We start from the raw sequence: 26,867 nt of genomic DNA on the forward strand, positions 1-26,867 counted from the left end.
TTACAAAGCAAATTGCGCGTGTTACAGATTCGCTAGCCGCTAGGCACTAAACTAGGGTGCACTCATTCACCGACTAATTTCCACAATTTAACCATTTAATCAATTTTAATGGACAGTGTAGTGAAAATGAGCAAAACCTATCGAAAGACCTATCAAATTCTAACAAAATTCCCATCCAAAAAGACAAATAAAAACAGTCGCAAATAAAAAAAAACCTTTAAAAACCGGTTAAAAAGCGAATTAATGAGATTTATTAGTACAAAATGAGCAAAAGAAAACAGATCAAAAGTAACCAGAAGTAAGCGAAGGATTCCCATTCCATCACATGAACGGCGACCAGCCAACGTACCTGCAAAGTCCAAACATCATTCGTCCAATAACGCCCTGATCAGAAGAGAATTTTCTTACATTTGACAGAGGAGGCGCGGGCACGTGGCCTCGCGGATGAGGTAAGAGACCTGGCCCTTCACCGACAGCGCCGCCGACTGGCGCCCGGCGAAACTGCCGCTGCCGGTGCCGACATTGTCCAGATCCAGCTGCACAATGTGGCCGTGGATGCGCTGCTGGATCCGCTCCAGACACTCCACCGCGTCCTGATTCTGCGTCTCACCCGACTCATCTGTTAATGACATAATCACATGTAACTGCACGCACTAGACGTTTTATGTACTTGTGCTCAGTGTAAATTTTTTAATGCACAGAAAATTAGCGCAAATTCCTAACATTTTGATCAGGAATTAAATAACGCATTTATTATCGTAAAACTATTGAAATAATTAGTGTACAAAAATATTAATTTAAAAATTTTAAGAAACAAAATACTAACAACCCGAGCATCCATACACACGTAGTTAAATAAATGCGACTAATGAAACTAAATTAAAGAAATACGGCCACACATGAGCATTACGCGTCAGAGCGTGTACCCCAATATTTTGTATATGAACGTATTAAAAACTTAACCAAAAACTAACACATCCAATGATTAAACGTTCATTGTAATCAATGCACACTGTTAACCAGAGTTCAAATGGCTTAACAGACAAAGTAAATGCCATTGCACTACATTCCACACTACATAACGTGCACAGCACGATCTGTTTTCAATTTTAACCGCTGTTTTGAGCACATAGAATTTTAACCCGAGAGAGGATGTGGATGGTTGTTTTTTAAGGATTAAATTTTAACTAATACGTAGTGTACCAGTGTTTGCAATTATTGCTATTTGTTTCTATTCCCAATTAAAGTCATTTTAACTTTGAACGTACTGCGATTATTGCCGCCGGATCCACTGCTCTGCCACTCCACCAGCGGATCGTACAGAAAAGTCTTCAGAACACTAATCAGGGAGGCCTTCTGCTCGCGGATGACGCTGAGCGTCAGCTCGCACGCTTCCCGGAAGAAGCCCTCCACACCCAACGGACCCATGGCGTCCACCAGATTCTGCGTCAGTCTAAAGAAACAAAGTATCGGTCGAACACACACATTAATTTAATTTAATTCCGCCGCAATTTCCGCGCATCAGGGAAGAATTCAGTTATATTATTCTGACTTACAAAACAGAATGTGCTAAGCTTTCCAAAAAGCTCTTTAAAAAATTTAAAAGCTCTTAAAAAAAAAGCTCTTACAAAAAGCTCTTAAAAAAATTTATTACACTTTAGTATGCTTTGAAATTGAGTGCTCTGTGGCCCATATCGTCACTCAAGTAGTTAATTAATCAACAAAAATGTGCCGCATCGCAGCAAAAACAGAAATTCTATTAAAGTAAAATCAAATTTTATATTCAACTATTGTTAAAATTATGTTTGCCAACATCGAGAAGGCGCTGGCAAAGCAATGTACCGTAACCCACCGGAAGGGGACACGTTCGGGCCAGTCCAGCGCCTCGCCCTTGTTGAAGAGGCAGCTGAAGTCGCAGTGCATGGTGAGTGCCGTGGCCTGGTCCAGCATGATGTTCTCGCAGTGCCGGTCGCCCAATCCCATCATGTAGCCGACGATGCTCATGACGGCGCAGCTGCGCGCGTACATCAGCCGACTGGCGTAGTACACCGACGCCTCGGGGAACTGCCGCGACAGCCACAGATGCAGCACCGGCTTGTAGCGGGCGTTCATGGTGTCCAGCAGACGCAGTCGCTCCTCGATGGGTGCGTAACGATTGGCTGAAACCAGACAACATAAGCAGCTGAGAAATCCGCTTTGAATTCAGATAAATAAATTAAAAATCATAAAAATGAATAATAAAACAATTAAAAATAAACACATATAAAACACACAATGAAGTCATTAAATTAAAATAATACTGCCTTCCGTATCCGTTATCAGTTATTTTCTACGCGAATTACTGTAATGGGAGAAAATACTGTAATAATTAAGAATCAAATAAAACGGCTAAATTAATTATCAGAGTATTAATCGACCAATAAGTTGTTAAATTAATTAGAAAAAATTTAAGATATTAATCCCCCACCAAGCTGATTTATTTGATTTAAATTCGCATTGATTAAATAAGACAGGCTTGTTTACTTGAGTATCACTAAATGAAGCACCATAAAATCCATGTACTGATTCGTGTCTGTAAATGCCTAACTGCATACCGCTGAACGTCACAATATCGCTGTTGCGCAGGTCAATCTTGAGATGTTTCTTGTAGCCCTCCATGATAATCTGCCGCAACGGCCGGACATTGGGCACCCACTCGATGATGCCGTTCTCCTCGCTCAACGGGACCACGGCGTAGCCGCGCACGTGCAGCTGACGCCGGTGGCACTCGGCGTTCTGCCGCAGATACTTGTTCACCAACTCCACCAGTTCCATAAAACGTGAATCCTTCCGCAGATCATCTTTGGGTTTGAGCAGCAAATCGTGACTGCGACCTATAGGCATTAAATTCAGTCAAAAATTCCACTGTAATTCAGTAAAAAATATGAGTAAATCCACAATGAATAAGAAGAGAAAAAATCATTTCAGAATTAATTACCCGGCAAAACTTCAGGCATGTACGTCCGAAATCTGACAGGCAAATTAAATATTTCCAAGCGGCATATTTAAAGAAGATGAATTTACCGTGTCAGTATAAAAAGCAGAAATAAAAATACAATCTAAATCAAATATATTATTAGATATATACACAGATATATATACACAGATCGAGATATAATATTTTATTAATCATGAAAATCAATCATAAGCAAGAAAAACGCAAATAAAAACATGGGCAAAATAATATAAAATTTTATTTGCACAAATAACAGATACCGTACCGTCCGAATCGATTATGGTGATGCGTTTAGGACGCTGCAGCGAATTAAGCAGGGAGAAATCGTTCTCGATGCGGCAGATGGTGACGGGCTGCATGGGAAAGGCGTTGTGACTGGCCATCGCCTCCCGTCCACCCCCCACCCGACTGCTGAGCAGGGCCGGCGTCATGAAGGCGCGGAAGGGCAGCAGCGGATGCAGCCAGCTGGTGTCCTCTAACAGCCGCACCAGCCGCTTCGTCTCGGGAAACTCCGTCAGCAGCGCCGTGTCCGCGCGGCCCGGCACCTGCAGATTGCACAGCATCTCGCACTGCTCCAGAAATTCCTCCATCTTCGTGAAGAACCGGTTGACATCTGGCAAGTGTACAATATCGCAAATAAATCATCCATTTATTACTTAAATTCTTTAATTCACTGCACTTTTTTGATTTATTAATTCGAATTTATTCCCACTTATGGAGTCGGTATTTTTACTTATTTAATTTATCCCATAAAAAATGGCGTTTTTAATTTTAAATTCCAACAGAATTTATTCCAACAGAATTAATTTATTTGAATTTATTCTAACAGAAATAATTCATTCTTCTTCAATTTTTTTATTTAAATTATCCCATACATTTCGTCGGTATTTTTACTTATTTATTTTTATCCCTAATGACATTGTTACAGGACTTTAATGTATATTTCATTCAAAATTATTATTTATTCTTCAGTTATTTAATTTAACCCACTGATTGTCGAATATAAAGGAGCACCGCATACCGATGTTGTTCTTGTCCATTTTCATGTATTCCATGATACGCTTGTAGCGGCGATTGCGTGTCAGTTTCTTGGAGCGGCACACCGGCGCCAGATGCCACATGGCGATCTGCGGGAACTGCCGACTGACGGTCACGATCAGTTCCATCAGCAGTACGAACACCTGCAAAAAAACGGCCATTTTCCACACATTTCCTGCTTCCTGGTAGGCGGCGCCAAACTCCCATGCGTCAATAATTTAGCAGGTAACCATAATTTCAGCTTCAGCCACGTTTTCTTGAAACATTACCGAAAAATCGTAGAATACTGGCACAATATTACGAAGTCATTAATCTTGTTAAGTTACAATACCCGGTTCGGGTATGAACATAACTTAGATAATATAAGAATTTAAAAAATTTTCTTTTTGCTTTTAAACAAAGCGAAAGGTTGTTTATTTACCAGAGCCAAAAATACCCTCACTTTCTCGACGCTAATGCAGATTAACGGGACAACCCGGGCAAGTCTTACAAATTAAAACATTTTTCAGTTTATTCTGTAGTATGCTCCACTGCCTAGTAATCGGAATATATAATTAAATAATTCAAACCTCTTCGTTGATGTTGCAGATGCGGGAGATGAGCTGGGGGAAGGCCACCAGGAAGACGTACTTGGGGATCTCCTTGATGGCCCGCCGCATCTGCGCCTGAGCGTCCTCGAAGATCTGCTGCAGTTTCACCGTTGGCGACTGCAGTTTTCCGCGCTTCATCTGGCAGACCTTCTGGTAGGCGGCGCCAAAGTCCAGCCACAGGCCCAGCAGTCGCGGCAGGCACTGATGGATGAACCGGCATCCAAGCGACAACGCGCTGATATACTCCTTCATCACTTTCAACATCTGCCACAACAGCACAACCATTTCCGATTATTAAATGAATGATATGCAATACCAATCAAGTCAAACAAAAACCTATTTTCTCATACGTACTTGATGTAACGAAAAATCGTAGAATATTGCCACTTCATATTGCCACTTTATGCTATCCAAGCCCAAGGGCTTAAATTATTATTAAATAATTTCGGAAATTGTTATGAATTACTTCTACTTTTTCTCCTAAAATAAAGCGAAAACTTATCCATTTTTTATCGCCAACCAAACAGTTTCAATCAATTTTTGTTCATGGTTCAATTTTAATTTTAATCATTTTTTGGTCAATTTAATTTCTTTTTGCATTACTAACGTTTTCTAAACATTAATGGACATCGATATTAATAAACTTTCTCGGCATTTTAAATCAAGAAAAATTAGAAATCACGTACAAATTAAGAACCCATGCGATAGAATTAACAGTATTACCGATTACGGTTGCTGTGCCATTTTTTAAACAGCTGAAAACATGTATAATAAAACGGCAAAAAGTCAAGCCGCACCTGTTCGCCTTCGGTTTCCAATCGCACCCAGACCGGCCGCTCTTCCAATGGCGTGCGGCTGCCCCTCTCCTCCAGACTGGAGCCGGTTTTGCCGTTAGACACGCCGCCGGCGTTCTTCTCCATGGCCTCCAGCGCCCGGTCATGGTAGTGGCCCAGGTAGAAGTGGCTCTTCTCAATCTCCGGCGCCAACACCACCACATCGCTGTAGCGGTCCATCAGCTCTTTACCCGAGACGGTTTGGGATTCGTCCAGATAGCGTGCCGTCAACAGTTTCATTCGAGCCTGTAGAATCGCCGATTAACGATGGGTTAACACGATGATATCGTAGAGCAGTGTATCACAAAATTAGCGTTATAACTGGCTTACAATGTAATACAAAATGCCGGATAAAATTAAAACTGCAAAAACTTTACACAAAAATCTTTTTAATACCCCGGTCACGAAAGTTAGGATTGTGAAAACTTGCAAAAATAAAAAAGTCGTCCAAAAAGTGGGTCCAAAAAGTTGTATAAGCATTTTTACACGAGGAATATCTTTACTGGTACCACAAACAAGGATAAGAATTTTTTTACGAAGACATCCCCATTTTAATACGCCACAAAATTGTATTAATACGAAAAAACGTTTAAATAGATCATTTTTTCCCAACCGAATGTATATCCCCCTACCTGCATGCCTTTATCCAACGAGGCGAACGATTCCACCTGGACCACCCGTTTCAGGGAATCAATGGCCGCCTCGCGCTCCCCCTTGGCCCAGAGGAATTTGGCGTGCTCGCGGGCAGCGTCGATGGGCACCAGGGGCATGGCGCTGAGGACCAGACTGTAGGCCGTCTGCAGATGGTGGAATTTGCGGGCCATCTTGGCGTTCTGCACCAGACACATGCCCATCTCCATCCGCACATCTGCCCGCTCCGTCGCCTCCAGCAGCAGACGCCGCACCGTCAGGATGCGCTGCATGTTGCTGTAGGACGGCTGCACGTTGTCCATACTGCAACGGATTACAGAAAAAAACTGCTCTGACGGCCAACAATAATTACATCCTTCGCGCATACGCCAATAGTTTCACACGGCATTATTAATCGACATTTATCTGCAGTTTTCTTGTAAAGCCCAAAACATCGTAGTACATTGCCACTTTCGTCGTTAACGTCCCCATCAGGTGTCAACAGAAAACTTGAAAATTCTTATGAATCGAAAGACTGCAAATATTTTTTCTAAAATTTTTAGCAGAAAGTAAATACAAAGATAAATGATCTTATCTATTTAAATATGGTAATGTAGTGACATACCGGTAGCCCCATTCGACCAACAGCTGGCCCGAGGTCTTGGGAATGATTTGCAGTTGGGGATCGGGCGTGATGCCGAACCATGTAATTGCTGCTTCTTCGATTTCCTAGAATAAAATGTTTAAATGGCAACGGTCACAGATATCCCTAAATGACAGACACAGGACGAACACGTTACCGAAATAAGCAAATAATTCGATTTAATTTTTAATTTAATTTACAAATTTCATATTATTCAATTTCAGATAATGAACGAAACGCGCTGCCAAAGCGAACACCTTACTTTTACTTTGTTGTGACACAGCCACAAGGAAATTCGCACTGGTGTGTTCAGCTTAAAAGATTAAATAATTGAATTTCGATCAAAATTTACAGTATCGATCAAATTAAACTCTAATGGAGTTTAATTAGTATTTAATATTGCACTGAAATTGATTAAGGATTCAGACAAGCTAATTCTATAAAGAACTTCTTACGTATTTTTGCTCACGTATTGATTATTAGGTTGAAATCGGGATGAACCAGTCGCCTACCTGTAGAACATGTAGGAGAACGAGATGATCGTACGCCTTGTGATAGGCCTGCGTCTCAATGCCGGCTTGACAGATGGGCCCCATCAGACAGCCCTGCAGATCCTGCAGCACCTCCCAGAAGACGCTGTTACTCTGCTGTTTCACGGCCAACAGCAGTCGCCCGACACCGACGTTCCACTGGCTGCTGCTGGAGGCTACATAACGCTGATTTTCATCATCCAGATAGCGCTCCAGCGCGCCCCACTCCGCCAGCTTCCATGCGGCTTCAATGCGCAACGGGTTCAGTTCGCCCATCCAGTCGGCATTGTCGTCCAGTAACTAATAAGCACAGGTTACGCATCAATAGATTTATTTCGTATTTGTCCTAATTTCCGTTTAATATATTCCGAAATATAAAAGGAACGGCACGATTTATTCTGCATCGGAATTTAAAAACAACTCTGTATATTACTTACTATGTATATTATTCACAAGTATTGTACAAAATCGTAGAGTAGTGCCCAGGTCTCCTCTTACCTCTGGAAAAAACTGCAAATCGGCTACTAAGCAATGTACACTGTAATTAGACTATAATATAATGTTGGACATTGTTCTAAGCCAAATGGCTCATCTTAATTTTTGCGCCAACAAATTATCATTAATCGATAAAATTTTCTCGACATTGCTGGGAAGCAAAGTAAAAAATTGGGTAAATACTGCAAATAAAAGATAATGATTTTTATTGTGGAAAACACATAAAAAGTGCTTCAAGTATTTCTGGCAATCAACTGCTGAGAATGTTTAAATTATTTCCCAGCTCTTCGTTAAATACGCTTAGAATTATTTACTTATAAAAACCATTTTAAAAAAAAACCATTTTAAATACTGATTATTTAAAAACCATTTTAAATACTGATTTTATATATGCGTAAACATCAATAGGCAAATATTCCAAAACAACAAACCAAACCACAAACATCGGCCTCATTCACATACATCAAGAATATTTTCGTTGACGGTGTTTACTAAAATGATTCCAGACCTATTTCAATAAATATTAAATAATTAACATTTTCCTAGCTTAAATAGTTATTCAACATCAATCATAATAACTTGCTATATCAACTCCAAAAGAAATACTGACTGGAAATCTGCACTGACCCCGTCGCAGAAGGACATGGCCGCAGCCGGCTGGTCCAAATCCAGCAGACAGCGCGCCACTTCGGCGTTGTAGAAGGCCAAGTCCGCCGCGGCGCTGGGGCTGTCCTCGGTGAGTTTGGCCTGCACCAGCTGCTGGTAGCAGGTCAGGGCGTCCTGGATGGCGCCGCTGCTGCGATGGCGCACCACCAGATCCTCGATGGACGGGGCGCTCGTGCGGCAGTCGTTGACGCCGCGGATACCGTCCGCCTCGTTCAGTGACACGTAGATGGTCTGCAGGAAGTCCACCTGTTCCTGGTTACCGCGCCTACGTACCAAAACAACCGGAAATTTCACTAAATCGATTATTTTTTCGTTTGCGCTTTCTCGATCCGCTCCGTACACCAGTAAATTCTCATTTCTTGTACACCAATAAATTCTCACGCTTAGTACCATTGACCTTTTTTACTGTAAAGGTTAGCAGCAAAAATATCAAATACGCAAGTCTTAAGTAAAGTTTAACTTGTTTTTGCCAGCAAAAATTTTTTGAAAGTATTTCAAAAACTACAAAAAATATTCAAACCATTTAAACGTTTAATTAATTAGGATTGAGTTTAATTTCAATCAACTTTCAATCTCTTTGATATAAGACTCAAATAAAAAAATTGAAAGTAAATATGTAAGTAAATCTGTACTATCAATATTATTACAGGCGCAGCTTGCATTTTACACAATACAGAGAAATATTAAAATACAGATTTGTACCACAGCTACACGTATTTACCATTGCAGCATGGTGGAATCTTTTTGGCGGATGAAGTTCTCGTAGTGCTGCAGGGCCTTGGCGTAGGTGCCGCAGCTGAAGCAGGCCTTGGCCATGCTCTCCTCGGAGATGGACCCGAGGAAGTCGCGGATGCGCAGCGTCACCAGCTTCTTGCATTCCGTCGCACTGGCGGCCTCCGGTGCCAAGTGCATCCGTTCGCGGCGCACATACGTCACCGTGCCCTTGTCGTAGCTGAACTGATTCAAGAAATCCAGCAAATCCATCACCGCGTACGTCGCATACTGTTGCATGTTCAAATGCAGATCGCGCTCGTGCGACTCCAGGACTGTCACAATTTCCGTCCCTAAATAAGGCATCCATTTTATAAATAATAAAAAGAAATTAGTTTAAATAATTAGTAGTACGATTTACTGGTTAAATTCAATTGGTGTTATTCCCCGATAAACATTCGGTTACACTCCCATTTAATTTTTAACCAACGAGCATTTATTATGAATCAATTCCCGTACACTTCTACAGACTGTATAATCAGGCAAAAATTCGTGATATACCGAAAATGCAAAATGCGATTTACTGTCTCATTTTATTCACATTGATTAAACCAATTAAACTGCATTAAGCTGCATTAAACCAATTTCATATTTTATATGTCTATTATAATTTATTAATACCATATATTTTTAAGATCAGGCTAAAATTAAGTAATTCATTTATACTGAATTAACTAACAAAATAAAGTTAACCAAAGTCCGATTTGATCTTACAGTTTAATTTAATCTTCCCATAAGAATCCCAATTACCGATTTTCAAAATATTTACTTCACTGATTTTCACAAATAGGTGTCTGTGTTTAATTTTCTGCCTTAATTTTTATTCTAATTAATCCATCCATAATATTCTAAATCAAACTTAGAATGAACAATATCATATATCATAAGTGCAACATACTGATACTATCGGCCACAGGGGGACTCTCAAACAGCAGCAGATAGGCCACAATATGCGGCAGGAGGATGACGCAGCGGTTGAGATCGTCTAGCAGTAATTTGCCGCATTTGCGGAAGAAGTTGGCCGTCTCCGTCTGGCAGCTGATGCTATCGATGAGATTAACCGTCCACTGGCGCATCCACATACTGAACGACGCGGCGCCGCCCTGCGTCCCGAAGACCGGCCGCGGCACTCCGGCGGTGCTCCCGCTGGGGACCGCTAACTGCGTTTGGGTCAGCTCGTCATCGGCGTACGTGTACTTGGTCTTGCGGAAGGGTTCCAGCGTCTCGCGGTAGTCCTGCCCGCGTCCCAACAGCTCCCACAGTTCCGTGTCAAAATCCTGCGTGGAATAGTAGTCCTCGTTCAGATGGTAGAATTTCAGGGCTTCTTGGATGACAAAGCCGCAGTGGTCCTGGATGCTGTATGGAAAATCAAGCAACTGAATTAGCGAAATAATCATTCACAATAATTATCATCGACTATTAATTCTGTTGATATTATTTGGATAATTTGTGTTCAATATTATTGGTTCTTCTTTTTGTTGTTGGTTTATTTTTTAATCAATTTATTTTGCAGTGAGTCGTTAGGTTTAAATAAAAGCAATCCTTAGTAATTATTATATCAAAAATAATTATTTCACGACTATTTTGATTTCCGAATGTTTATTTGTAACCATTTTAACTTCGTAATTTTCACATTTTCTATTATTCGACAATGGTTAATCACGTGAAATTATTTTACGAGCATTTCTTGTAACTATCAATCAGTCAGTGCTTTCCATAGTTGACAAATAATCATTTGTGTTGACTAACATATCGAGTATCGACTAACATATTACTAAAAAATTTTTTATAATTAAGCCATCCTTGTGCTTACGAGGTCTTCTCGGCGGTGACGTAGCCCTTGGCCAGTTCTTTCAAGAAACTGCAGGCAAACTCCTTCTGGTGGATGTTGAACAGCAGTCGGCTGCCGGTATCACAATGCTCAGGAATCTCCACACTGTTACCAACAAAAGCGCAGATTATTTTATTCCTATTATCGATACACATTTCGAGCGAAAACTTTAAATGACAAACTGCGCGTCTTACAAATCGGGATCGAGGGCACCAATACATCCCAACACCTCGGCGAAACTCCTCCGCTCCGCCATCACATGTGCATCCCGACACCCGGCCACCAGGGCGTTCAACAGTTTGACGACGATCTCCTGCTGACCCTGTACGTCGCCCGAGGTGGCCTGTAAGTGTTGCTGGCGCTGATCGGAGTTGGACACCAACGTGTACAGATTCTCCTACAAAAAAAACCATTATTCTAATGCTCAATAAAAATATTTGCACTATAATGTTTGGGACATAATGAACTGTAGTGCACCTAGTAAAATATCTTTGCTAGTTTCGCTGTCGTGAGTTTTGCGATCTAATAAAGCGGAAAAAAATTTTCACTGAAATCTGTCAGTTGTGCCATTTTGTTCAGTGGATATTTGAACGATCACTGACAACTGTTAGAGAACTGAATAAAAAGCTTAGAATCCACTTTTTCTACGATGCCACCCAGTTAACATTGTCATAGTGTTGGAGACGGTTGTCAACCGGTGAAAACCGGCAGCTTAACCATAAGGTAAGCCACCGACCGACCTGGTTATTGCGGATGAGCAGTTTGAGCTTTTTGAGCGCGTACTGCTTGGCCTCGATATGGGGGATGCGCAGGAGATTGCTGGCGGTGGGCGGGAGGGTCAGGCTGTGCAGGGCCGTGATGCGGCCGGCGTTGCCTTCCGGATTGATGCTCTGGATCGCCTCGGCCAGCTGTTCGGCCAGGGAACCGTCCTGCTTGGGCGACCAGCCGCCATGTTGCGCCAGAATATCCCGCACGAACTTGAGCTCCGGAATGTCGGGGATCACGAAGAGATCCTGTCAAAAATTGCTTCATGCGTCGAGAGACAGTCATATAAGATGCAGACACTAACGTGCAATAAGGACGAAAACGTGCCAGCTAGGACGAAAATCGAGCTGTCAACATTCCAAACGTCAATCAAATGCCTTTCAGATTCAAAAGAGTAATAGGCGGTTGTGCGTTTAAAAATGCTTAGATACAGAACAAATTTTTTGTGAGAAAATATCACAGAATCATACGAAAGTTTTACATTATACAATTTCAGAAAGCACTAAAACAACGTAAAAAGGCATATATTTTACGAAATGGCTGTGCGCCCCGACAAACCGGGCGCACAGAATTTGGCTTTGCGCCCCGATGTCCGGGCGCACAGAATTTGGCTTTGCGCCCCGATATTCGGGCGCACCGAATTTTTGCATAAATGAAATAATGCGCTAGTAAAAGCACGTTTTCTTATTCTCTTCTTTGTTCGTAGCCAGCATCAGTTGCAGAAAACTGAAACAGAAGATGCGCGCGGCACTAGTTTAAAAAATGAATGGTAAATCAGCGGTCCTAATTAAAAGAAATGAATGGTAAACCAGCGGCATTCTCCTCTAATTCGGCCTTTATTGGACACTTCAAATCTATTCGGAGCTGTGTTGCTTCCTTCTGCGTTAGAACGATTGGCGCTTTCGGCGGCGATGTGACTTCATGGTTAAATACGCCGCGTTTCCTCGGAGTGTTTGTAATTTTTTCTTCTTCGATGATTTGCTTAAGCCAGGAACGGAACTCAGTTTCGCTTTAATAGTTCGAGTTCTGAGGGTTCACTTTACGGATAGTGTCGAGCGCGAATGCACAAGAGTATACTGCACAATTGTTTGAGCCGGCCGCCTGTTTTGGTACCGCGGGCATGGTAATTGTGATGTTTTTTTCTCGACCACATAGTGTCCATATTTGCAAAAGGATCCAGGGGCTCGGCTGCCAACCCAAAGAGTCAAAGAGGTAGATCACTTTGGAGACAGGGTCGGCTTTAAACGTTACAAAGTGATCCCGCATGTTGAACACGGGCTGGACATGTTGAACACGATCGCAAAATACAGCCGACAGTTCTGACGATTCGTTGTGTTTCCAAAAAGTGTGAAAAAAGCTACGCATAATGTCAGCAGTTTCGTTTGCCAAAAAGCCGATCGCTGCGCACTGTCCAAAACCATCCCTGTCCATTACCACAACTGACCACATGCAGTACCGTTCGAAATTTATGCGGTATGTTCCATCAACAAAGATGACTTCTGGGTACTTTCGCATCATATCATGCATGCCGCTGGTCTGAATGAAAAGCATGACCAGTCGGCCATCTTCGTCTACAACCGGTTCCACGATCGCTTTTTCGTCGCCTGCAAGAAGATCTTGAATGACCGTTTCAACCACCTCTTCCTCGTGCTTCCCTTTCCGCATTGTTTGCTTAGTTTTTGTGGCTATATTATGAATGGTTTTCGGAATTACTCTGCCAGGGACATTGGTAGAGGATCTGCCATCATTGACTGCTTTGGCAATGGTGGCAGCCGGGACTCCGGTCTTCAGCATTTCTTGAACGTTGGCATTCTCTTTTTCCGACAGGTTCCGGCGTTGCGGTTACAATTGGAACATTTCCTTGCTGATCTCGTGCGAGTGACCTTCGTGCAGCGGAGTGTACTTTTCGCCAGGAATATTGACAAACTTAAGCCAGGCAGCAGTGTCCGCGCGAACGATTTTTATTACGATGCAGACTGGGAAGCTTAGCTTCAGTGAAGTCTGGTTATGGCGCACTGTAGGGTTTGACTCTTTTCTGTGCGTACGAGGTTCCCCGTAGTGGATACACTCGTAAGTTATTTTTGAATAACGCAAGGTGACATAATATCGATCACTTGGCCGCAAAATGTCCACCCTTTTCCCCTTCACAAATATTTGATTCGTTCGGATCATATATTCTTCCATATATGACTCGAGGTCACGTAATGTAAAAAACTGCATATCCTCTGATGGATTGCGATTCGCAAGTGCCATTGCGGGAAGTGCGAGGCGAGAGATGTAGTACCACAAAAACGAAGTACCGTTTGAAATCTCACGTTGTATTAGAGTTTCAGTAAGAACGTTTGCCGCGCAGTGTATGTATTTTTGATTTGTTTATGCAGTTAAACATTGTTTCCATGACAAAAACAAGTCGACGTACATTCGACGTTGCTCCATTCTAGAGTATGCACTAGTAACAAATGACTATAGTACTGAACCTTCCTGTACTTTCGAAGATTTCATTCGGCGAAAATAAAAATCGGGGCGCAAAGCTAAATTCTGTGCGCCCGGACGTCGGGGCGCAAAGCCAAAATCTATGCGCCCGGTTTGTCGGGGCGCATAGCAGTCACCTATATTTTAAGTATACATGTACAAATGCGCAGAAGCAAAAAACTTCGAAAAAAAACTGTAAAAATGATTATTTCCCTGCGTCTGAAATTTTAAAATTTCATTTTGCTTAACAGTTAAGACCAATTTTAATTCCCATCCTTTTTAAAAACAGATCAAGACTGTTCGAATTCCAGCCCAAATTACAGCAGCGCGTACCGGCAGATGGTTGCGCAGTTTATCTTGTCGGACGAGATGCTCCAGCAAGGCCACCACCTGGGCGCAACACGTGTGAACAAACGGTGTAATGATGATGACGATCTCACAGAGAATGGGTTCTGCAAATCAATAACAGTCATACAAACACTTAGGTAATTTAATAATTTATTAATAATAATATTATTATTACTTAATTATTATTTTACTTAATTTAATTATTCATAACGTCAATCGTATCCAAATTTTAACTTACAATTTAAAAAATACATCAAAAATTAATAACATAAATTCAAAAATTTAAATTAAAAACGTACTGAGCGCCGCCACTTCCAGTGTCTCGACAAACGCGGTCCACGCGTCGAAGCAGGCCGGCTGCAACTTGACCGGGGCCGTTTGTAAGACGGTCTTGAGGGTGGCCAGCAATTTACTGCGCACCGCCGACGTGCGCTGCGGTCCCATGAACTTGATCAACTGGGCCAGACTGAGCAGCACTTTCCGTCGGGCCTTCAGACTGCTCTCCGGGTCCTTGAAGACGCGGTCCGCTTCGAAGAAAAAGCCCAGGAAACGCGGCTCAATGTAGGAGGCCAGCGCGTCCAGATCCACCTCTGACCGGGTGTCGAAGTGGTGGCCTTGCACGTTGGCCAGAAAAAGGATGGCCCGCATCACCTACAAGCAAATTAATTTCCATTACATCATAAGAAGAGTCGGTTAAGCCCAAAATGGAATTCTCAAAAGGATGAAACCCTTATACTACGCCAGCCCTCATGTAACCAGCAGTTTTGAGAACTTGTACACGACGAGTGCCATTGCGCTTAGACGGGTTAGCTTGCTGTTTCCATTTCAAATGAAAAAGCAAATTAAACGTGACAAAAATAATAATAAATACCAAATAAAGCAAGTAGATATAAAAAATATTAAAGAAATTAAAACGAAACACCTGAAACTTCAAAAAAACAGCAAAACAATTAAAATTAAAAAATGATATTAAGTATAAGAATTGACTGGTTGCTTCTCTCATACGATCCCATTAATAAAAGACACATTTAAAGATGAAGAAACTGAAAGTGCAAAGTTAAATAACAGCAGACACGACAGAAATCGCCGACGATTACAAAATAGAAAATAATAGTTGGCAGACTACACGCTTACATCATCCGGTTTTTCGCTGAGATTAAGGAAGATCTTATGGTACACCCAGTGATTCTCCGCCGCCAGCAGATCCAGCCGCGTGCGGTGCGTCTCCTCCTCCACAATACTCAATCCGCGTTCCAGCACCTCCGGAGTGGGCGCATCCACCAGCAGCTGCGGGAGAAACAGCTCCAGAAACTCCGACAGATGCTTCTCCAGCGAACTGCCATACACCCGCGCCAGATGCCGCATCTCCTCGCGGGCTTCTTCAGAGCCGTCCAGCAGCAGGGCTTTGAACAGAAAGGGCGTCAACAGCCGCAGACAGTCCTGTACCGTGCCGGATAAGCGGTACATGCGCAGACACGTCGTCACCATCGTCTTGATGTCCTGCTCACTTTCCCCCAGGAACATCACGGCTAAGACGGCGCCGTACAGCGGGGCGTTCTCGGCGAAGAGGCGGGGGAGGGGTTGTTTGTGCACTTCCCCCAGGAAGGTCAGACACTGGGTAGCCGATACCATCACCTGCAAATGAGCAACAAGGTGAATAAACGTCAGCCGATGAATTCGCATTAAGATACAGTACTCTGATCCGCATACTTCTCTCCAGTGAGAAAATTATTTAAAAAACGGCGCTCCTTGTAGTCTTTGATTTAACATTTCTCATTAAAATTATTGTGAACGATTTATTTTTGCTTTCGATACCGTACTGAAAACCTTCATTACCATCTTGTACAGTAGCAGTGGATTTTAATCGACCAGTTATGCAACTACACACTACACGCATGTGAGTTTCATTTCGACAATTTCTCTAATTATTTTCATTGGACGCTATAATTAAAATGTATAATTAAAATGTAATTAACCTTGCAAGCAAATTCAAAACTGTAAAAAGAATAACCGGAAAACACATCTATAATTTATACAGTAAAACTCACAGGTACTTATGTTATCAATAGATTCATATATCCTTACGTCCTTATTTTTTGGAAATTATCTTCTAAATCAAGATTGATTTTTTCAATAAGTTGATGATTTTATAAAATAGAGCATCGCACAAACGTTCCTACCTTTATATTTAAAAAAATCCTAAGTTTTCGAGAAGGTCTAAAAAAATTTTTAGAAGCGGTAGTACTTAAAGGTTGTTAGTACTTAAAGGTTGTTGGTTTTGGAAAATATCTCCTAATTCGAGATTCCGTTTGTGAAGCTTTTGATAGTTTTATAAAATCCAGCATCTCCCAAAGCTTCCTACCTGCTGCTTGGAAAAAAATTTTGGTTTCCGGAACGTTTTCAAAAACCCTTTTAAACTTTCAGTACTTAGCGTTTAAAGTTCATAGAAATTTCCAGTAAATTCTGGAAACATCTCGAATGAGCAAATACAGGTTTTGCAACTTAGCAACCTAAACAATAGTTATTTAAAATTGTAAATTACATCAAACTTTTAAATTTACTTTTTTAAATTCTTGAAGCCCTTAAGATGTTTTTAGATGCGTTTGATTACCTCAAAATAACTGTAAATTTAATAAAAATCGGCTCCAAAGCTTTTACATTTCCAGAATTTCTAAATATTTCTAAATATTTCGACTCGGCCCGCGCAGCGGGGCCGTTACCTCTAATTTTCTGAGCCTCCAGAGTTTCAAAATTTTAAAAATATCTGGAAATCTGAGTATCTCAATATCGCACGGCTTAAATTGTCCAATTTATATGTATTTTGAACTAATTTCTAAATATCTAAAAGCCGGCCCGCGGCCCGTTTACCGTCTTCACTCACGTAGCGGCTCTGTAATTCTGGTGGTAGCTTGGTCATTCACTAACCTACGTTGCTCTGTAATACAGAGTACTGGCGGTAGCTTGGGTATTCACTAAGCTCGAAATCTAATATAATATATGTATTTATTTTATTTTAATAATTACTGAAGAGCTTGACTGATTGGCTGAAAATCTTACAGTCTTACACGCAGCCTGCGAGGTCACCTTGGGCAACCGTTAATTGTTTCCCACAAGTTTCCATTAATTCTGCGCTGAAATATCGGCTGAACGGTTTTTTATGGGCATCGTGTAAATGATCCCATCCATCCATTTTATCACCGTTTAAATATTATTTGTCGTACCAAAAAATACAGGTTTTCAGTTCGTTAGAATTGCAATATAAAGTTACATTAAAAACGGGAAAAAGAACCGTGAAAAAGGCAAACAAAAAGAAAAATTACGGAGGCTTTCAGTTTTTATAAACTGGTCGAATTTAACCGGGAAGCTTGAAAACTGTCCGCATTTCCACATGTTTAAAATATTTTCGTAGCTGGCCTCACTGGGGTTTTATATTTGAAATATTTCTCAAGATATTTTTTATTGCTGTACCGCCTGTACGAAGTATAGTTTGTATTTTTTTCATTTTTCCATACCTCGAACACAACTGGTCGCGCGCTAGCGCGACCGATACTTGTAGTATATATGTTGTTAGTTACGTTTAAATTTTTAATTTGCATCACATGCACAATCACAAACAAGTACTTAATTTTATTTGTACTGGTTTTATTTGATTTACCATATTTACTAGTTTTCGTTTACGTACGAGTTCCTAACTTTTCTGTCAAAGCATTTCATCAAAACTATTTTTCTGATTTTTTCTCCATGTGTTCAGATTGTACAATTAAAAAATTAACGAAACGCATATAATTAGCACTGACCAGGGGATTTTCGGAGAAGTGTGCTTCCAGGAGGACTTCATACTGTCCCGTCATATTGTCATCGGGATGGGTGCAGGGCATAATGAATCTCAAGATATCTAAGAGATCGCGCTGTATCTCGTCGGTAATCTCCACTCGCGCCACTCCATCGGACATTTCAACGCTGTAGCGATGGTAAAAATCCGATAGAGCGTTCATCACACTGGCCCGGTCGGGTATGGAGGAGTCGGTGATGGGAGGGAGGAACGCGACCATCTGCTGAATCATTTTCACCATGCTTTCCCGGGTATTTGGCCGCTCCATTAATTTACGCAACTCCTGCGATCATTGGAATCTCATAACTCAAAAGCGATTTAAAACATCTTGATATAGTTTAACGCAACGAAAAATAAAAACTGTAATGTAAAAAATTAATAATACTGCGATTTTCCTCGAAAGATGTTATATTCAATCAGTTTCCGATTTTGTATGAGTACTTTTACTCAGCAGGCAAAAGAAAACAAGACAGGCATCAAAAATTGAAGTATTCCGAACAAATTTCATAAATGCAACAATTATTTCGATTTTCCCCCACTTTTTTGCAAGGAAAATGCGTACTCGATCTATTTCCACCTTCGTATTTTTTTCCTACAATGCTTCTATAAAAAACAAGAACGACATACAGCTAAAATATTTTCAAACTCTCCAAAAATTAAAGAAAAAATTTTAAACAGACGGCGAAAAATACTCAAACTACAGAAAAGCAGCAGAAAATAAATTATTAACGCAAAAGCCTCCAATTCAGGATAAATTAGAAAAATATTTTAAAATCACTAAAAATCGTGAAAAAAACTATCTCCATACCTTGTAGAGTTCCAGGACACTGGAGGAGGCCAGAACCCCATCGCGCATCCTGATGGCATCCCACGCGGAATCAATAAACGCCTTAACGGTCTTCCGCGATTCCGAGGGATGGTTGGGACTGACAGTTGCCAACGATGCGCGTTTTCCATCGCGCACTTTCTGCGGATGCTTGGTCTGGGGATTACTGGTTGCACCGGGACTCTTCTTACTTCCCGTTGGTGCCTGCTGAGCCACAGGTTCTTCCTCAGTCATCGGGGACCCGAAGGAACGATCCAGTTCATCAGGCCACACTAAACTGTCATTTTCGTCAGCGCCGTTCACAGCTGCATCAGCCACTGGTCCGTCGTAAACGGCCGCGGCGGGGACGACGTCCTCGGGATCAACAGGATGCTCGTACCAATCCATCCCGTTTGCAGCCATGATCGATACGGAAAGAAAACTCAAGCTTCCTGAAGGTGGCGTGGATCGCTGCTCGCAGTTGGCACTATGTCCGAGCGCTGACAATAAAACCAGGTTTTCAGGATGCCTCGAAGAGTGGATGCTGCCACAGTACCACACTGCATCAATACAGGTAGATTCTGATTACTGATTACTGCAGGTTTCAAAACGCTCGAATCAAAAATCTTGAATCAAGTCACATGACGATACATGATGAACTAACCAAAAACTCTGAAATACTGCTACTGAAGCGTGGGGAAAGGAAGGGAATTATTGCTATATATATAGTATTTTTGTAAAATTTCCATTCGAGGCTTGAGTTGGACGGACTAATGTGAAGTTGTAGGTACGGAAAATAAAAGAAAAATCATGCTTGTCAAGTTCGTGCGCTATTATTGTGGCGGAACCGGAAGTTTGGCGGAGCACGCATGAACATGATAGATATCCAATTCCATTGCAGCTGATTGCCATTTCCAGTATAGTTTGTGCGCGGTTCATTTGTCCTTACGAGTACCACAGCGTTGTATGAATCGGTTGTCTACGTCGTATTAGTTTGATTGGCGGTACAGAAGTCACAATTTTAATTTTTTTGTTGAAGTACAGTATATCTTAGATATACTGTACTTCATTATACAGCCTCATCGGCCAGCAGAAACAGACAGCAGTTCATTTAAACTAGCCCATGCCGGTACTAGCTGTTTCCATGATACACGCCGCATTCCCGCGTTGGATTTGATACTGAAACGCTGGCGCAGACGCTTGTCTCCCGTATCTCGCCTGTTTCCTGTCGTATTATCTTCCCGATTTCGGCTGTCGTGCAAGAGGCGTCTGGTCCCAAATGCCCAAGTGTTTCGGCGCCTACTGCCCGGAACATGTGGTCTGGTGGGATGTTACGATACTTCGCTACTTTATCGTGCCCTGCGCGTGCCGCGGTTGCCCCCGCGCTTATCAGTGTTATGATTGTTATCTATGGTACAGAGAATGTACACGAAAGTTGACGAAACTGATACGATCTACCGGGCCCCTTTCTTTAGTCTAACTTTAAATAACCTATTACAGCTTTTACACCTAAACTGGAAAGGATAGCTCACGTATGGTAGCGAGAATAGCGGCCCTCGTCCATATGTGGAAGTTTCCGAATCCGATATTCAACGGGCAATATTCAAGGTACTGTACATATGCATCAATAACAGCAGCATCATATAATTGTATAACCGCATAATTATGTGGTTCCGCTGCACCAAATACGGCTGGAAATCGGGCAACTTTCCAGCGCTCGTATTGACGCCCGACAGCGAGTCTCATTGGAGATACAGCGAGGCAATGCGGCGTCAATTATGGGCACAATTGGCGAAGCGGAAAAGCTACCTTGTAAATGAGCTCTGGATGTTAGAAAGTATAGCTTTTTCGCTTGCTTGTAATGGTTTTCTTTTCGTGATACATGTGTGCCTTGGTTTTTCAAATAAAAAATTTCGAACTACTGTAGGCAGACGACGCCGGGTACCATATGTTCTGACAAGGCCCTTATAAATGAAGATTCAATAAACAGGGCTGTCAACAGCCTTCTCGAACCGTTCTTCCTAGATACCGGGAAATTCGCCAAGTAAAAATGTGACACACTAACTGCTGATTACGGGGTGCAGCATATTCAACATATTCAGTTAAGCTGGGTTAAGCTCTGTTGTAAATGTTTCGTAAAATCCTGTAAATACTTTCGCAAAATACCCATTGTTTTATGTATATACGAAATCAATATCTGGGCATAAAATCCAAGAATTTATGCATATGCGACGGATGGCGTAACAGATGTGATCTGTAATGTACCTGGTTGTGATGTGTAGTAGGTGATTATGTCGGTGGATATGATTTGGGATTCTGATGCTCTCGGAGGAAGGAATTATGGGGACGCGGGTGCATGCCGTGAATACTGAATATCACAACTTAAAGCAGGACAATCTGGAGTTTGGGCATCGCGTAAATTCCGAGAGCAATTGAATTATTGCTCGTCAAGGAGTACAGTCAACTGCAAATTGCGCAGGTTATGCTTGAAAAGTTTTGAGGTTGCATGCTATGTAAACACTGCAAGTAAAGTGAATATTATGGCGGTAATGGTACGTATACGGTGTGTGTAGTGTAAAGTACGGGTTATTAAAAGCATTTTCACCGGAAACAAAGCAGGCATCTGTCTGCAAGATTGATCATCCCGAATTTCGGTTAAGGGTTGGAGTTTTTTCGCTATCATGATTCATGTTTGCGTTGCATACCGCTTGGCAGCGCCGGTACCTTCTCCACTGATCGAAGGATTATGCAAAGAATTACAGTAACTGTTTTGTTAAAATATTATTCTCTTCAAATTAAAGATCAACAAACTATGCCTTTGACCAAGCATGAGCTGAGAGGAGAATTAGACTCGTCAGTACAACTACACTAACCGCACAACTACCCGTACCTCTGCAGCGGACGCAAAATTCACGTGGTCAGCCTCGGCATACAATAAACCTGCTAGTTTTGTGTCGATGGATAATACATTACAAAATTTATTCAGGAAGCAAACGTTTAAAGAGAGAGAATATACAAACGCTACGGAAAATTTAAGTTATTGTTTACGCAAGAACTTTATCCCAATGCACATATTGTCCAGTTATAAAGTCGTTTGCTGACGAATATGCGCAAATCCAGAGCTCCACCACGGCCGATGTTGTAATAACGATTACTTAGGCGCCAGACAGTTATTATTACAAGTATCCCATAATCACCGCTTTTCTCCCGTTAACATTTTTCAGCGGTTTTCCGGCTTTCAAACGAGAGCAATTAGGTCATGTGGGCTGTGCATGTTGTTATTCACCCTAGTAAGCATAATAATTATGACATAAATATGTCGTTAAAGCCGGTACGGCGCGGCCATAATGACCCGTGCATTTCTCGAGAAACGGTATCCAGGTATAATATCTGTCTAGGCAAGCGTGCTTGATAAGAGCTGTCTCGCTTAACTCTGAACGGAAGCGTCGAATTTCAAGTGGCACTCACAAATTGGCATGTTTCTGCAACATGGACAAGAATGTGTTTGTATTACCGCAAAAATGGCAAAGGCACACGTTACGTCTGAACTGTGTTTTACACGTACAGTGATCGATGGATGACGTCAAATTGGTCACTGCCCAGTGTCCGCATGTACATCAAGAGTACTTCATATTACTTTTAAAGAGATAAAGAGTTTATCATGTTTATGTAATATTATTTTGTATATTTTAAGAAGTATTACATAATGTCATCTTAAAGCTGAAGGACCAGGACTATGCAGAACTATCGATAAGATGCGTAAGTACGACGTAGGCTGGAGAAGCTGTAAAATGACGATTCATTTCCAGGGCAGTCATAACTTAAGATTTCTCCAAACTGGCGAAAAATATTATGCGAATGCAGCAAATTTTGTGGGGCTCCCTGGCATTATTTCAGCGACAAACAAAACTCTTTACTGCCATAAAAAATAATCTGCATATAAAGACACCGTAGAGGAGCAGCACTGAAAGGAGTGGCGTGTGTGATAGCTTATGTTTTGATTTACAAGAATGACCTTTTTAAGCTATTTATTAATTTGGCTGCTGACTGAGGGTTTTTGTTACGGTAAAGTTGCATTGGTATTTGATATACGTATGTCGCTGCATATATGCATATTCTATCGGATAAATTTTGTTATCGTGAAAGTTTAATAGCACTTTACATTGATTTGGACAGGAACTGTTAACGTGGACACGCGTTTCTCACGATGGGACAAGAATCGTATTCCATATTGCCTCGATTCCATATTGAGTACACAAAAATTATTTTTCTTTCATTCGACATATCCGATAGCTGCTTACAGTCAAGTGACAAAAGATTTTGACTTTACAGCACAAGCGGAACAGATGGCTGTTACTAATGCGATAGCGTCGTTTACAAGCTCGCTACCTAATTGTGTCAACTTGGTGCAAGTGGACTGCTCCACCACGGAATATCATCTGAAGTTCACCGCTACAAGGTTTGCGTTGTGCTATGTGTTTAATTTATTATCATGCCAGATGTAACACTATCATGCTCATCATGATCCTAATTATTATTTTTAGCTGGCTCAGTAAAAATCAGCAAAATGTTTTATTACAAACTAGCTCGATCTTAATATTTTTGCTAATAGTTGTAACAAAAAGGCAGCTTTTTAAGAAAAATATTGGCAAAACTTGTTGTAAACGATGATAAAAATTGGAGGATCTGGTTTTAGTTTAGTCTGGTTTTAGTTTTAGTTTATTGGAGGATCTGGTGGCTTCAGAATGGACTGTTTACACTGACAGCACAATTTTGCGTAGTGCATGCATCAGTCCATGCATCAGTCCATAAAACAGAATTTTACAATACTTCTATACTTTTTCAAGTGCTGGCATTACATGGAGTATTATAACCGTATGATAGCTGGCTTCATATCGTGTATTGGTCGGCCGTTCTGGACTGTTGCATGTTGCAGTTCACAGTCGTAGTCCTCCAGTTTTCCTGGTCGTACTCCTCCAGTTTTTTTCTGTACACAAACTTATTGACCACCACCAATTTCAATGAGCAGCTCATCACTGTAGCTCGCGATGCCGCACAATGCAGCAGCAATCCAATGTGTGTCTTGAAATACCTGACCATCGCGATGGGCAAGCGCAATGAACATCAACGCGGAGATCGTGGAAACTATATTACTGTGGCAGCCGATAGTATGCTAACTAATACGGTACGCAGGCTGTGAAAATCTATTTTTTTTAAATCAGAAACACAATAACACCTGCAATTTCTTTTTTCAGAATGCCTATAGATTATACGCCGGAGCAGAAGCGTTCTGGGGCATGTTTCCTTATGACTACTGCAGTGTAACGGTATGCGCAATAATTTCGTAAGCAACGTTAAATAATGATTACCCGAAACACATTTTGACTGGTTCTAATTCTCGCAGCACAATCAACCAAGCGACTTTGCACTGACCAATGGACAACCCGCGTTTACTATTCAGTCACCGTTTACATGCATTCCCAGGCAGAACAGTATCAGCCAAACCGACTGTAAACTGCTGAACTTAATGTACCAGTGTACCGCCACATGTAACACTGGTACGGAAAATTCCAAAACCATAGCAATAAAATCTTATTTAATCCAAACCTAATTTGTATTCAAACGAAATGCTTCAGATAGAAATTTATTGTTATTAAAATACCTAAGCCAACATCAAACTAATTGTAAGTTATATATGCGACACTATTTAAGTTTAGCACGAGCAACCAAACTAAAAGCACTATGTACTGTAATATGAAAAATGAACATGCATAGATATCATTTTGTCTTGGTTTGTTGGGCATGATATATACTCACAATCTTTTCGTAGTTCCATGTACATCGTCGTTGTGCAGCGGCACAGGCACTGGAACAGGAACTGGAACGGGCACAGGAACCGGCAGCCAAACCTGTGCTGCGGCTACCAGCCCCACCTACACCGGCCCCACCACCTGCACGGCTAACCCCTCCGATCTGGGCTATCCCATCACCGCGTCGCAGGTGATGGCCGCCGACATTACCAACATCGTGGACTGGCACAATAATTATCGCCGCGGTGTGAATGCAAAAAATATGAGAAAGTTAACCTGGGATCCATGTTTGGCCAGTAGCGCCCAAGCATGGGCCAATCAGTGCACCAACCCCAGCGTAAATGCTCATGATGCTAATACGGCCCGAAAAGAATTAACCAGGTACATATTGTTTCCCTAAACCTAATTTTACGGCTTATGTGCATACGAGCATCCTTTTATTCGTGTAAAAATTGTCAGCTTAGTCGGTAACTGGCAAATGGTCACTGGTTCGTTCTGCGAAGGTTTTCCCGGCGGATGCGGTCAGAATAGATTCGATGGAAGCGGTACCTTCGACTCATGGAAATCAGCGGTGGATGGTTGGTATAATGAAGTTGCAGTTTTCACGTACTGCAGCACTACTAATGATGGTACCAAGGTTGGCCATTATACGCAGGTGAGCATTAAAATTTCATCAGGACAGGCATCTACGAGTACAAGTGTATAACAGCTACAGAAAACAAGTAATCGTATTTATTGGTGTTCTAGGGTGTATATAGTCGGATTAAGGGTACTTGAAATATGTATATCAGTATATGCATGATCGTTTATCTTACTGTATTAATCATTTGCAGCTAATATGGGCGGAAACCTCCCTAATTGGATGCGGCAAAGCTACCTGCAGCGGATCCGGTGTCTATGTTTGCAATTACTGCACACCGTAAGTTGTTACACTGACACATCAGCATTCGTTGCAATCACTATAGAATCCTCACTTATAATAGCGTATCCGCTGCTGGAAATTTCGAATTACGGTTCGGTGTTTTTTTCAGGGGAAATGTTCAGGGGCTGAACCTGTACTGCCCGTACAGCCTCGGCGCATCGGGAACCAAGTGTACAGAATGTTCAACAGGAAGCGGAGGCTGTCTTGCCGGAGACTGTTTATGTCCATAATGCTGTTCGTCGCGTGTGCTCGATTTTTGTGTTCAAATTATAAAAGATATCGCACCAAAGTTGCACCATATAACAACCTTAATCAGTCAGTGGATTCAGTCGAAACTATGCTACTGTTCATATTAGTTGTTTCCTCCCGCTAACTGTTCATGTACTTTGGTTCAAATGGAAAGGAAAATAAGAAAATTTAAAAAAAGGACACCGATAGACAGCGTTACGAAGGTTCCCTGGTTCCCCTTCATTGGCAAACCCCAGTCAACGACCGCCAAGAAAAATCCTTTCCGTTACGACTAACCAGTGCTTTGACATTGCAGGCACAGCGCAGCGTATACGAGGTGTGTTCTGGAACGTTGTGTAATCGCATTTTAGAAAAGACCAGTGTGTGTGTGTATGATTTGTAGTTAATTACTTACGATTAGTAGTAAAGTTATAGTGCACAAATACTCGTCTAGATCTACGGTCTAATGTTCACATGCTCTATTTTTTTATTAAGAAAAGGATACCGAATCCTTGCAAAGCTACGAGTTTGTACGAAGAGTCTGCTTTCTGATTGTTTTTCTTTCTTTGCCTTTGCATCTGAGCTCTCTAGAATATATTGATTCCTTTCGTGCTTGCTTGTCAATAACGATCCGCTAAAAAGTAAACCAAATCCCCATGCAAT

The 26,867-nt window shown here is 41.6% G+C and overlaps 2 protein-coding genes across 7 annotated transcripts; one reads left to right on the plus strand and one right to left on the minus strand.

Moving 5' to 3' along the window:
- Positions 1-10: 10 nt before the first annotated feature.
- Positions 11-20,041, minus strand: LOC129595175 (serine/threonine-protein kinase ATR-like). Of its 3 annotated transcripts, XM_055492095.1 has the most exons (23): positions 19,248-20,041; positions 18,405-18,722; positions 15,742-16,242; positions 14,907-15,258; positions 14,593-14,711; positions 11,763-12,035; positions 11,217-11,419; positions 11,005-11,127; positions 10,090-10,547; positions 9,142-9,484; positions 8,382-8,685; positions 7,242-7,559; positions 6,712-6,815; positions 6,089-6,410; positions 5,421-5,702; positions 4,603-4,887; positions 4,017-4,176; positions 3,261-3,608; positions 2,595-2,873; positions 1,853-2,159; positions 1,269-1,453; positions 409-619; positions 11-349 (listed from the first exon to the last, which is right to left on the minus strand). In XM_055492095.1, the coding sequence occupies exons 1-23, from the start codon at positions 19,665-19,667 to the stop codon at positions 322-324; spliced, it is 6,243 nt and encodes a 2,080-aa protein (XP_055348070.1). In that variant the 5' UTR covers positions 19,668-20,041; the 3' UTR covers positions 11-321. The 3 variants fall into 3 exon arrangements, with proteins under 3 accessions (XP_055348070.1, XP_055348071.1, XP_055348072.1); XM_055492096.1 differs by lacking the exon at positions 11,763-12,035; XM_055492097.1 differs by lacking the exons at positions 18,405-18,722; positions 19,248-20,041 and adding an exon at positions 16,318-16,420.
- Positions 20,042-21,602: 1,561 nt separating this feature from the next.
- LOC129595228 (uncharacterized) lies at positions 21,603-26,134 on the plus strand. 4 transcript variants are annotated; one of them, XM_055492158.1, is made up of 10 exons: positions 21,603-21,723; positions 23,421-23,495; positions 23,577-23,703; positions 24,287-24,429; positions 24,500-24,571; positions 24,649-24,802; positions 25,075-25,435; positions 25,558-25,709; positions 25,888-25,973; positions 26,086-26,134. In XM_055492158.1, the coding sequence occupies exons 4-8, from the start codon at positions 24,319-24,321 to the stop codon at positions 25,583-25,585; spliced, it is 726 nt and encodes a 241-aa protein (XP_055348133.1). In that variant the 5' UTR covers positions 21,603-21,723; positions 23,421-23,495; positions 23,577-23,703; positions 24,287-24,318; the 3' UTR covers positions 25,586-25,709; positions 25,888-25,973; positions 26,086-26,134. The 4 variants fall into 4 exon arrangements, with proteins under 4 accessions (XP_055348133.1, XP_055348134.1, XP_055348132.1 ...); XM_055492159.1 differs by lacking the exon at positions 21,603-21,723 and adding an exon at positions 23,223-23,336; XM_055492157.1 differs by lacking the exon at positions 21,603-21,723 and adding an exon at positions 23,224-23,309 and having other exon boundaries at positions 24,181-24,429.
- The last annotated feature ends 733 nt before the right edge of the window (positions 26,135-26,867 follow it).

This window comes from Paramacrobiotus metropolitanus, unplaced genomic scaffold (assembly GCF_019649055.1).
Source record: "Paramacrobiotus metropolitanus isolate TYO unplaced genomic scaffold, Prichtersi_v1.0 Parri_scaffold0000075, whole genome shotgun sequence".
Lineage (NCBI taxonomy): Eukaryota > Metazoa > Tardigrada > Eutardigrada > Parachela > Macrobiotidae > Paramacrobiotus > Paramacrobiotus metropolitanus.

Bases quoted from the DNA above. Each gene is read 5' to 3' on its own strand.
- LOC129595175 (XM_055492095.1), bottom strand. From the start codon at position 19,667: ATGGCTGCAAACGGGATGGATTGGTACGAGCATCCTGTTGATCCCGAG. The intron at 16,243-18,404 runs GTCAGTGCTAAT...GCTCATTTGCAG, and splicing joins ACTTCTCCGAAAATCCCCTG to GTGATGGTATCGGCTACCCA. The intron at 2,874-3,260 runs GTACGGTATCTG...TAATGCCTATAG, and splicing joins CACCATAATCGATTCGGACG to GTCGCAGTCACGATTTGCTG.
- LOC129595228 (XM_055492158.1), top strand. From the start codon at position 24,319: ATGTGTGTCTTGAAATACCTGACCATCGCGATGGGCAAGCGCAATGAA. The intron at 24,430-24,499 runs GTACGCAGGCTG...TTCTTTTTTCAG, and splicing joins ATAGTATGCTAACTAATACG to AATGCCTATAGATTATACGC. The intron at 24,572-24,648 runs GTATGCGCAATA...TAATTCTCGCAG, and splicing joins ATGACTACTGCAGTGTAACG to CACAATCAACCAAGCGACTT.